The sequence below is a fragment of the Elephas maximus genome, chromosome 27 (genome assembly GCF_024166365.1).
Source record: "Elephas maximus indicus isolate mEleMax1 chromosome 27, mEleMax1 primary haplotype, whole genome shotgun sequence".
Taxonomy (NCBI): Eukaryota; Metazoa; Chordata; class Mammalia; order Proboscidea; family Elephantidae; genus Elephas; species Elephas maximus.
Window position 1 is genome coordinate 34,852,214 of NC_064845.1, and position 12,887 is coordinate 34,865,100.

Consider the following 12,887-nt stretch of genomic DNA (forward strand, 5'->3'; position numbering starts at 1 on the left):
GAGTAGAACTTCTGACAGGGTTTTCAGGGCTGTGATCTTTCAGAAGCAGATTGCCATACGTGTCTTCCAGGGAACCTCTGGGTGTGTTTGAACCACTAACCTTTTGGCTCACAGTCAAGTGCTTAACCACGACGCCACCCAGCGACTCTTATCTTACAGCCACTGAAAGACCTACGTATGGAACCCAGTTCTACTCTTGAAACACACGGGGTCACCGTCAATTGAAGGCAACTCAAGGGCAACAGGCAGCAAGCCCCTGGTCTAAAAAATGGTGTAAAAATACAAAACTTACATATTAGTACATTTAAATGACCCATGCTAATTTGGAGACCATACAATCAATGGAAAATTCAAATCTGGATGTATCAGATCTATAATGTACATTTCACTTCTTTTTCAAGCACACATTCTGTATACTATGAATATTCCCTAATTTCTGTATCTATCTTCAGCATCCCTATGGATAATTATTAATGCTAACAGCCCCATGGGAGGTTATTCATTTAAATAATCTTATTTTTTATAGTCCAAAAACCAAATGCAAGGATAGGCACGTTTATTTCATACTCTGAGCCTAAAATGCAAGGCGAAAGATGAACGTGCGTGTAGTACATACTTCAAGTCTTTGTAACAGAGAAGAAAAATCATTACAAAATTGAGGTATGAAATACCAAATCACTAAAGATAAAGTTGATTGCAAAATGGCCTCCCTGTGAAGTAATGAAAAAGAACAGTGTACATTTGACTATTCAGCCTTAAAGGGCAAAGGAGAAATAAATTGCAGACATCTCAGCTGCTAAACTCAACTGTTTCAGTAACAAGTACTCGAAGAATACATCTTTTTCCCTATCATTAAGGACAGTATTCCAGTGCCAACACTTGCAATTTAATATTGGTGATAAAAACTAAAGTGTGTGGCTTTACCTTGGCAGTTTTAAAAATGTAGAATTATTTTAAAATATAAAACTTACTAACTTAGATAAGAATTAAAGCTGTAAGAATTTAAGACCCATTTCTGTTTATAGTGAGAAATACAGAATAGGAGAATGGATTTCTGATTTTAAATTTCTGGCCCAAATGTGCCATACCTTTGAAACAAGTTACTCACACCTCATCAAGTCACTGCAAAAACTGATGGCGTTACACAAAGCAAATCCGTCCACCTCTGTAGCATGCCCAGTGAAGCACAAAGGCAGAGGTAAAGGGTGGAAGTAGAAGGGACAGACCCCGGTGTGCTGCGGCCAGCTACAGGGTAGGCCAAAGAACCTGCTGGTACGTGAAGCACACGGTCAGCACACAGTCTTCTACCCAGATGCTGATTCACAAACTGAGTTCGCAGCTTTTTTATTCTTTAAGTGTAGCAGCCTATACTTCCTAAAAATATGCGTAAAAACACACAGAAAACATTAAAAATAATGAAAGTCAATTCTGCAGCTGAGGTACTTGGATTTATATTTAGGGGATAACAAAATGATGTTTGACAGAGTATATATATTTAACTCAAAAAGAGGCATGACACGGTAATATAATTTGTTATAAAATTCAGCCCAGTTTTAAATGTTTTTGATTCTATGACTAAGTGTTAATTACAGACACTGCTACCCAACTAGAATGCCACTTGACAGCCCTGTATTAATTTTGCTAGAACAAAGGCTCATGCCTAAAAAAGAAAAGCAACCATTTACACTTAGAAGAAAAGCAAACATTTACTTCAAATTGCAGTATAGGCTTTTCAATCACAAAAAGAAAGAAAAGAACAGTGATCTGACAGTGGTCACATCCTGTGCAACAAACGTGAGATACAAAAATGGTAGCACAAGGTATCAGAGCTGCTGATACTGCAGGAAAAAGAAAATACAGTAGCTGAAATACGGCACTCTTGGGACTCAACTTCTAAACCAAACAGAATGCCTTTGAAATGATAAAATTTATTTTTTTTATTAGTAAGAAAGCCCCACCACCATAAATAGTACAATATTTAAAAATAAAAAAAAAATATTTATATCTATCTAAGATAGATAGTGTATCTGTACTGTTAGACCTCTTTAAGTGCAGAAGGTGGTTTAGGCTTCGTTTTCTTTTTTTTTTTTTGGTAATTAAATAATTGCCCATATGCTTTATAAAGTTCCACTCAATCGCAAAAGCCAATTTAAATGAAGAGTTAAGTTATCAAAGTTGCATAATTTCATTTGGGTCTGCCAGCAGGTTTAAAGTCTCAAATCAAGTCTTGAACATTAACGCTCATTTTTAGTCAATGAAAAGTTAAAAAGTTCTCAGGTCTTCATTTATCCTCTTGAACTTGCCCTTCCAAGTGATCCTCAGACTGCAATTCCCAGTTTGCAAATAAAAGAATGCAATATGCATCATACTTCAAGAAAAGACGATGATGGTGAGCTAACATGCTTCTGGATCTTCTCCCTGCTTCTTTCTACCTTCTTTATAATTTCCGACACTATGCATACTGACGACGTGAGACCCAAAAGAAACAGCAGATCTGCGAGAGAGAAAAAGAAGGTTTCACAAATTCTTTGAAACAGGCTATAAAGCTTAATAGCTTACATTGTCTTAGCATTTTACCACAGCTTTTAAATGTTTTTTTTGTTGTTGTTTCGCAACCATTCCATAAGGTTAAACACAATCATCCTCAGTTTAAAAACTGACCAAGCAGGGCTCGACGGTACTATGTGACTTCCCCAGAGTCGCACACTAGAAAAAGCAGCAGCCAGAACTATAGAACCTCCATCCTCTGACCACTTTCCCTGAACCGTGGGCTGACCTCAGGTGGCTAGCCTTTACCAGTAACACAAGCAAGAGGAGTTTTCTATGGAATAGATTACACAGCCTGTAGAAGGTACTTTGTAAGCAGTGGTAACTATTTGACTGAAAATGCTTATCTGAAGATTACTTGGAAATTCGCATCTGTTTGTTCAATTTCAAAGTCTACAAGAGCTCGTCTTTTAAAGACCACACCTTGACAATTATACCCACACTCTCAATTTTTCTTTACTGCTTAAAAAATTACAGCTGTGTCCTTAAAACTTCTTTTTAAAGAGGAAAGGATATGAATATGGAATTAAAATACAGAAATTAAACCAGATCAACTTAAACGTACAGTGAAGTTGTATCACACTTATTTTCATAAATACACCAAATTAACTTAAAACCCCAAGACCTAACGGTAGCATTACCATGGACTACGTCGTTCCTCACGCCTACATATGAAGATTCGTTTTGAATATACCACGTCCTGACACATTTAACACATGCTATTTTTTTTTTTAATAATGCCTAACTTCACCCATAGAATGTTGCTGCAACTGTCTGCTTTTAAAGGATCAGTTATTTCATAAAAATTAGAGTATGCAAACTAGCAAGTAATACAGTGAAATATTAGCTTAATTATCAAAAATTAGAATTTTAAAAGTTTGTTTTTAGTATGGGTAAATCTAGTTTTATCTCCATACGAGACTGAAAAGTACATAAAAGAAAGTTATAAACTACAATTACTCTATAACAGATTTCGATTTGCCAGCCTTCAGAATCACCAATAGGGTCTCTTAACAAATGATAATCTATAAAAAAAAAAAAATGAAAACCCCTAAAGTCAGTCCCCAGGTGGCACAAACCAGTAAGCACTCAACTACTAGCTAAGAGATTGGCAGTTCGAAACTACCCAAAGGCGCCTTGGGTCGCCATGGGTCAGAATTGACTCAAGTACAACCAACAACAACAGTTAGGAAGAGTGACTCCCTGAATTTCCCAAATGAAGAAACAGAGCATATTCTTTTCTCAAGTCAGTCATTTTTACATTTCACTGTTTAAAAAAAAAAATTTATTAGAGAAAATGTAGAAAATACTTAAGGGAATTCATCTAAAATATGTCAGTTATAAAGATAATGTTTTACTTACCCAGTACACTTAGGCTCTCGGTCTGGAAAACTTTCTGAAGTGGAGGGAAGTAAATAACGAGTAGCTGTCCCATGATTGACCCGAGAACCGCATAGCAGAACATTTTATTACTGCAGAGTCCAATCTCAAACACAGACTTGGTCTGTAGGCAGAGCAGAGAGTGCATTACTCCTTGATCATAGAAGCAACTTCTTTATTATTACATTCACTGCCACAATTTTTTAATAAGCTTCAAACAGTACCACTATGTGTAAATTAGCGCCCCCCCAAAAAGAAAAACTTTTGTAGTCACCAAATTCTGTAATATTAGTTTCATAAAATCTTTTAACTATTGTTTTTTAATAATTCAGACTGAACAAGGGTAAATTTTAAAGAAGCTTCCATCTATCAAGAACAAGCTTTCTTAAAACAAAGTGTTTCTATATATATAAGACCACAGGAAGAAAGAAATCCTATTTTTGGAATCCCAAAACATTAAGAAGTTTTATTGGTCTATGGTTACTATGCTAAATCACCTGTACCCCTTCATAAGGTAGATAACCTAACAAGCTTTGTTGAAGAACGAAGTAGCTATGTGTGTCCTGAAAAGTAAAACTGCCTTTTTAAACAAAAAACACACTACAGCTTCTTCAAAAACGAGTCAAAACCAGTGACAACGCAGTGAACTTGGAAAGCTCTAACATGGTAAATGGTAACAGATACAGTTAAGGATGTCCAAAGTCTCTTAAAATTGAAATGAATGATACGGCCTGGGATGGACTTTTCAGGGATGATATGCTCTAAAAACACACCACTAGTTTCTACCTCATTGTCTTCTACCACAGCACTGCAGACAAGAAGAGGTGGTGGTCACACCTTGAAATACCTCACAGAAAGGAAGGCAAATTTAAAATGCCCTAAGCTTGTGACACCCGACGAAAGTAATGCAAAAAAATCAATACGCACAAAATTATTCTTGGAATTCTAACAGTACTGTCTTCTAAAATGAAACCCAGTATTACCTTAACAGAACCCATGAGGTTTGTCCTGTGCATTCAGGTAACATTAACTGGAGCCTTTTTTTTATCATATATAGCTAACAAAAGGACAGAAAGGAAAAAGACTGGGTGCCAGCAGCTGGAATTTACTTTGGTCTTCTGGTCAAAGGAAAGGCTGATTTTCCCCAACACCCATTCTCATTGTGACCAGTAGTACATGTTTGTAGGAAGACTGTGTATGAAGCTGTAATCTGTGGTGACAACACTGAGCAAGACTAAAACCCCATAACCCTTGCCTACTACTTATTAGTAGAGTGCTCTACCCAACTGAGCTCATCAGCTCCGACCACCTTAACATACCTGGGATCTGGAACTTAATGCATTGAACATGTCAAAAAACACAAAGCATGTGAAGGTCATCGTTGTGTCTCGAGGTGTTATCACATTGTCTCGTAGCTGTCAACGAGAAAAAGACAAATTTTCAGGGACTAAATTTAATGAACAAATACTTCATGCTTTTAAAAGGTGAATTATTTTCTTCCCATTAAGATGAAAAGATTTAGTCTAAGATATGAAACATAAAAGCTACCAAATTTCCTATAAGCCATTTAAATAAGACACCTATGAATAGCTTAGTCTATACAATTAAAGGAGCCCTCGTGTCACAGTGGTTGACAGCTATGGCTGCTAACCAAAAGGTCGGCAGTTCGAATCCATCAACCGCTTCCTGGGAACCCTACAGAGCAGTTCTACTCTGTCCTATAGGGTCGCCATGAGTCAGAATCAGCTTCACAGCAATGGGTTTTTGTGGTTAGACAATTAAAAGTGAACATCTCATGAACTATATATTAGCTATTAAACTTTTTTTTTTAATTGTACTTTAGATGAAGGTTTACAGAACAAACTAGTTTCCTCATGAGTTAGTACACACATTGTTGTACTAACACTCTCCTTTCTCAACCCTGGGTTCCCTATTACCAGCCTTCCTGTTCCCTCCTGCCTTCCAGTCCCTGCCCCAGGGTTGGTGTGCCCCTTTAGTCTTGTTTTGTTCCTTGGGCCTGTTCAATCTTTGGCTGAAGGGTGAACCTTAGGAGTGACCTCATTACTGAGCTGAAAGGGTATCTGGGGGCCATACTCTCAGGGTTTCTCCAGTCTCTGTCAGGCCAGCAAGTCTGATCTTTCTCTCTGAGTTAGAATTTTGTTCTACATTTTTCTCCATCTCTGTCCAGGACCATCTACTGTGATCCCTGTCGGAGGAATCAGTGGTGGTAGCCGGGCACCATCTAGTTGAGCTGGACTCAGTCTGGTGGAGGCCGTGGTAGATGTGCCAACTTTCTTTTTTAATAAAAATAGTTGTATTAAAGACCTTCTCAGATTTCCTGACTTAGTCTTCCAAAATTTTCATATTTTAATTTCTACTTTGATACTTCTTCTCTCTATATTTAAATTATTCTAATAAATGAATCAGGAAGTCCACCAACCCATAAAGATTAAAATCAAACTATTTTAAAATATTTTTACTATTATATTTCCCAAAGAGCTCTCCTAGCCTTCCAGCCTTCAGTGTAACGCCCTAAACAACTTTAAGAATCCTATCACACAGGATGCATGTTAGTAATGCAGTTCAGTGACCGTACCTCCCGCCAGAAGACAAACAAAGTCCCACACACAATGATGATTGATGAAACAAGTATTTTAAGTATCAAGTTTTTGGTTAAAATGCTGTCCTTCCAGTTGCGTGGAGGTTTACGAATGACATCTTTATCCACTGGCTCTACTCCAAGGCTGAAGAGCAAACAGAAAAGTGAATTGGTTTCAAGTTTGATCGTTTGGATTTGTTACCTTCTCAACCTCAGCTACCCAGTAACCTAAATGCTTTCTTATGGAAACCAAACGCTCAATCATAAAGAAATTCTTAGCTATGGATACTCGAAAATAACCACTGATTTTGTCACTGGTCTTTCTCTTTTACCCTATTTATTTGGCAGTTTTCTAGGGCTTGCTAGCCAAATTTAAAAAAAAAAAATTCTAATACCATCTACATATATTACGTTTAAGTTTACTTGCCTCAGATATGGCCTGAAATGAATGACCTACCAACTAGGCTTTGAAGTCCCTTCCACGCGAGGAGGCTGTGACTAGGATGACTTGTTGCAATGGCCAATGACATGTATGACATATCTCATTCAACTATTCCTTTGATGTTGGGAAGTGACATATATGGCCCGTTATTATAAAATAGTTAGGCCCTTAGATACTTCAATACTTGTCTAAAATTGACAACAGAATCTAATAACATTGAACTCAGCAACTGCTCCATGACATTTCATTTTCAAAAATAAAACGCTTACTTCCTGAGGGCAGTGACTGTCTATTCCCTGATCTGTTCTCAGCCTAAGGCTGAGCATCTAACACAGTAAAGATTCAGATCCATCTGAATGAACGAGTACCCAAAAAGAATAACTGATGTACGCACATCACATAATTTATAACAAACATGTTGCTGCAACGCATTCTGATGCCATCCATGAATGAAGCTTTAAAACTGAATCATCACGATATCACGCTTTCCTTGTCCTTCCAGTTCATGCATGGAAAAAACACTCTTACCTCTGAGCTGGAGGTCCATCCATGATAATATTGATCCACAAAATCTGCATGGCGTTGAGAGGATTAGGGAAGTTCATTAATGTAGCCAATGAGATTAAAGTTAACGCTGCTATACTCCTGTGGAAAAAAGTCATTTAGAAGCTGGTCAGCAGTGTAAATTCCTCCTGATGATCTGGTACCACATTTTAGCACTTAGAAATCTCTCGTCACTGCCGGGCTTTGGAAGGAGGTCTGTGTTGTGGGGGCCTATGCTTCCTCTATCTGAACATTCTGAAGAGTCAACACAGTGTTTTAACAAAGCTTTTTAAAAAGATATTCAGACAACAGATACAGAGGAATGTTTTTAAACTTGAGTTCCGAATAGCTATTGCTACATAACAGTTGAAGAGATATTCTGGTAAATGTTTTCTGACCACAGAAAAGCCCTTCTACTTTTGGAAAGAGATACTAAGAGGGAACACTAAAATCTGACTACCTTTCCTTCGTTATTTCATGAGTTATTAAATAATCACAAAGGTTTTCGTAACACTGACATCCAATTTCATTGAGAATCTACTTATCATGCCATTTTAAATTTCAGAACACAATTTTCATTTTGAAAAACTTATACATGAACAACCCTCAGAAAGAGCCCAAAAGCTTCTATGCATTCTGCTTGAATTAGACTTGAAATATCCTTTGTCTAGAAGACCCGTCATGACACATTTCTGCAAACTTACGTGCTTAGCTGGAATCTAACAAAGTTTTTAATGTTGTTATATATCCCTTTACCCTCTTCAATTGCTGACCTGAAATTAAAAACAAAGAGGTGAGAAATAGCACATAAAAATAAAGATATACCTATACTAAAATACGATAGAGCTAATTTTGAAAATAAACTACCACCTCATACATGTATCACTAAAAGAATTATCTTCTCTACACAATTAAGATGAGGAAAAAAAAAATACAGAGCATTTATTTTAGCAAGAAAGTCCAGCCTTCTAAGCATTAGTTGAACTAATTTTATTACATAATATAAAAATTTTTATTCTTAAAGGTATTTCAACATTAAAATCACACACTGTCTTTCTGTACAAGTACCTGGTTTATAATAATAAAATGATGATCTTTATCCCTCTAGCTTCATTTTCCTTAGAGGTACAAGATGCATGGTGAGGAATAAAATTAATGTATGTCAGGAATTAAATGGCAAATGAAATACTTAAGAACTATGGAATTTAAGTTATTCTTCCTGTACACAATTAGATAAATATGCAGGGAAATGACACAAAGAATATGGTTTACAAAGATTCATATAAATTCTCTCATTCATTTGACTGAATCTAGGAAAAAGAATCTATTAAACAACTTCCCTTTTCTTCCGAGATCTGTATATATAATTCTAAAAATTGAAAGAAAACGGGTTATACCCTTCAAGGGCTGGGCAAATACCTGGGAATCCTGAGCTCCCACATGCTGTCTGTACTTAAGGTCACAGTGAGATAATACAGCAGCCTAGGGCATTAACTAGCATGTACGATGGAACAGAGTAAGACTCGAGTCATCCAACAGGTGATCATCAAAAGGAAATGAGATTCAGGTGACCCCCGCCTGAACACCGTGAAATTCATACCACCAGGTATTACACTGGAGACTTTAATCAGGCAGAAACTGGCTGAAACGGACATGAGTTCCAAGAAATTTCAGTTCAATAAATTCATGAAACCAGGGCAACATGAAGGATTACGGACAAAAGGAAACAGATACGAATGTGAACTTGACAATTTTTAATATTTGTAAAGCCATGCACATCCATGTTTCTGACAGCCTGAATTTAACTAGAATAAGGGTTTAACTGCTGTACTAGTACCCAGAAAAATGTGACGTCTAACTGGTACTCAATAAATATTTCTTGAATGTACGGCCTTACTGTGCATGATGCCCTCTCCATTCCACACAAATCATTTTCTCCAGAACTATACACTGGGTCATAAAATAACATTAATCTAGCAAAATGGTTTAGTTTACACAATGCTTAAATTCTGCTTATGCTTTTCCAGTCGAATTGCCTGGGGATCGGGTACGAGAAGGAAGGGGGAAGACTCATGGGAAGAAAACTTACATTATGGTTTGGAAATCGTCATCCACCAGGATCATGTCTGCTGCCTCTTTGCAAACATCTGTGCCGCTCTGGCCCATTGCAACTCCAATGTCTGCGGCCTTCAGCGCAACGGCGTCATTTACTCCATCTCCCGTCATGGCTACGACCGACCCGTTCTTCTGCAGAGACTGCGGCAGGAAGGAGGAGACGGGTTCTGATAAAAAGGTCACTTCCAAGCAGATAAAGGGACAGACAAATCCTCTGCCAATTATTTTCTTCACATAATTAAGATTAGAAATAATACAGACCAACAATTTTTCAATAAACTTAATACATGGAGGTCTTAATAAGATAGTTTAGAAAAGGTTGCTTTTAGTATCCTCATCTGTGAGAACTGTATGTCTAAAATCGGATCCAGTCATACACCAGTGGTTTTCAACTGGGGGTATTACATGTGTGGTAATATCTGGAGACATCTTAGACTGTCTCAACTCGGGGGATGCTACTGGAAGCTAGTGGGTAGGGGCCAGGGATGCTACTACACATCCTACAATGAAAAGGGCAATCCCCCACAACAAAGAATTATCCAGACAAAAGTGCCACGGTTGAGAAACCCTGAATTATAATGGTAGGCTATTTTGATTAAGTCCAGTTACTAACTAGTGGATGCTGACAATTGATTTGTATATATTTGGCTAATATAAACAGCCATACCCTTTTAAATATTGTTTACTTTCTCACAGAATTTTCTTACTGTTGTTGCTGTATTCAGTTTCTAACTGCCTGCTGCTGTTCACACTGGGATGATCTGGCTATGGGTCCCTGTCAGAATATACCTCTACACTGTTCAACTTTTTTAAGGAGGCTATATTTGCAGATATTTCACTGAAGTTTTCTTTTACGTGTTCCTATGCCAACGACATTCTTTTAGTGTTACTATTTTAAGCTTTAAAAAATCATCTGTTTTGCTTCAAGATACTTGCAGTTTTAATACTTCATCAATACTCCTAGTAACGGAAGACAAGAAGAGGCATTTTATATGTAGAGAAAAAATGATCTGATTCTTAGATGCCCACCTTAATAATTTTCATCTTGTGTCTTGGACTAGCTCTGTAAAATACTGCAACCTGTTAAAATACAGAACACATTAAAAATCTTTAATGTTACGAAATATCAGAATGACTGAGGCACCCATAAGTAACTCTGATTTTTCACTTAAACTGTGTTTAATTTAGCTACAGATCAAGCTTAAGCAATATACCATATACTTCTTAATACACTCGTTACAGCCATCTCATTTTACCAAAGGTACCACAGGAAAAAAATAATCTAAACAAGGCATCCAATTTATTCCATTATATTTAAACTGTGAAGACACAACAGTCTTATTCTGAACTGATTCAGAGACAGAGAAAGCAAAAATTCTCGGGCATCTGTTTCCTCATGACACTCGTGTACAACTTAAATGTCCTTTTCCCTTTGTTCTGTCTTCAGGGGCGATAAGGAACAGCTGCTTCTCAATGTCCACACAGCCGTTCCTTACAGTGCCAAGTATCTATTTCCTTTTACTCAGGTTAATTCAGTAGCCTCTCCTCCACTGTATCTCCAAATTGCATATATGATTTTCTCTCTTTAAGCCCTATATTTGGTCCTCTTTTCTGGCCCCATTTCCTGGTCTCCTGAAAACCCTTTCACTGTGCTCTAATGTCAGCCATCAACAATATCCCCTTGCACCTTGACTCTTTTTCACCTCCTTGCTCGAACCTCATTTTCCCTCTCATGAAACACTATGCTCTCAAATAGTACCACCAGGAGGGCCTGGAGGCGGGGAAGGTGTCCTCCCTCCATCTTCTCTCCCTCTTCCATAAGACCCCAGTTTTGAACGTCACATCAGACTGTCCTTCCCACTAACTGCAGGCATCCGCTGCTCCCCTGGCTACTTCCCTCACTGTGCCAAGATTTCAACTTCTGCCTCACTGTCACTCTCTCCAACAAGACATGCAAGTCATGGTGATTTCATTATCCACGTAATACATCATTCTCTTTCCCACACCCCCAGAGGGGAGTTCATATTTGCCTTCTCCCCTCATACCACCAGTCTACCCCCTCTCTAACCTCATTCTCAGCTGACAACTTTGTTTCCTACTTCAGAGAAAACAGAATCAGAAGGGAGTTTCCACAAGTTCCCACCATCCAGTATCTATATCCTTGTATCTATACCCTTCTTTCCTTTTACTACTACAGGTGAACTGAATAGGCTCTTAAAAAAAAACCCGTTGTCGTTGAGCCGATTCCAACTCATGGTGACCCTATAGGACAGAGTAGAACTGCCCCACAGGGTTTCCAAGGAGCAGCCGGTGGATTCAAACTGCCAACTTTTTGGTTAGCAGCCATAGCTCTTCATCACGATGCCACCAGGGTTTCTGAATATGTGCCAGTCAAAATTATATATTCCACCTTCTTACCTATTAAAGACAATTGCTCCTAAAATTTTCCCCTCTTCTGTATCAAAAAATGTTTCTCACTGCTGTGTCTTTACCGTCAGTATACAAGCATGCTGTTATTGCTTCCAACTTTGGGGGAAAAAACCTTCACTTTAGCCAACAACCCAATTTTCCTTTTCCCTTTATACCAAAACTCCTCTAAGGAGTTGCTTTTATTTGCTGTCTCTTGCACTGGGTTTTGGGTTTGTCCTATCCTCTCCTGAATCCATCCTAATCAGGACATTACCCCTACCACTGCACTGAAACCATTCTTCAAGATTGGATTACCAAAGCTCCCCCCACCTGCCCCCCACTGCTAAGGCCCAGGGTCTTTCCTTATCTGACCTGATCTCTCCTCAGCACTGACAGAGTTGGTCACTCCCTCCTCCTGAAGCACCTTCTTCCCTTGGCTTCCATGACCTCCCTACATGCTCCTGGTCTTCCTCCTCACTTTCAGCTGCTCCTTTTGTGCAGGCTCCTCCTGACCTCTCAGAAGTCTAAATGTTGGAGTACACCAGGCTCAGTTCTTAGACTCTTCACTATACAAGGTCTTACACCATACTGTCTCTCCCTAAGTGATCACATCCAGTCTCATGGCTTTGGATAACATTTATATACATTTAGATCTCCAGCCTAGACATTTCTCCTGAAATCTAGACCAATGAAACCAAACCACCTACCTCCGCCACATTTCCTCCTGGATGTCTCATATCAAATTTAAACATATCCCAAATGAACCCCTATTAATTCCAGAAAACCGTGCTCCTTCCTGCCCTCTGTTAATGGCAACTACATGCTTGCAGCTACTCAGACTTCAAATTTTGC

At 38.3% G+C, this 12,887-nt stretch overlaps 1 protein-coding gene across 1 annotated transcript in view; it reads right to left on the bottom strand.

Annotated features, from left to right (window-relative positions):
• Positions 1-539: 539 nt before the first annotated feature.
• ATP2C1 (ATPase secretory pathway Ca2+ transporting 1) overlaps positions 540-12,887 on the bottom strand; it is a 179,290-nt gene continuing 166,942 nt past the window's right edge. Inside the window, exons 20-27 of the mRNA XM_049871118.1 lie at positions 10,656-10,706; positions 9,601-9,767; positions 8,216-8,284; positions 7,497-7,613; positions 6,524-6,671; positions 5,247-5,342; positions 3,910-4,051; positions 540-2,494 (exon numbers count right to left, since the gene is read on the bottom strand). Coding sequence (XP_049727075.1) covers positions 2,364-2,494; positions 3,910-4,051; positions 5,247-5,342; positions 6,524-6,671; positions 7,497-7,613; positions 8,216-8,284; positions 9,601-9,767; positions 10,656-10,706 — 921 coding nt within the window. The 3' untranslated portion in view covers positions 540-2,363. The remainder of the gene's footprint in view (positions 2,495-3,909; positions 4,052-5,246; positions 5,343-6,523; positions 6,672-7,496; positions 7,614-8,215; positions 8,285-9,600; positions 9,768-10,655; positions 10,707-12,887) is intronic.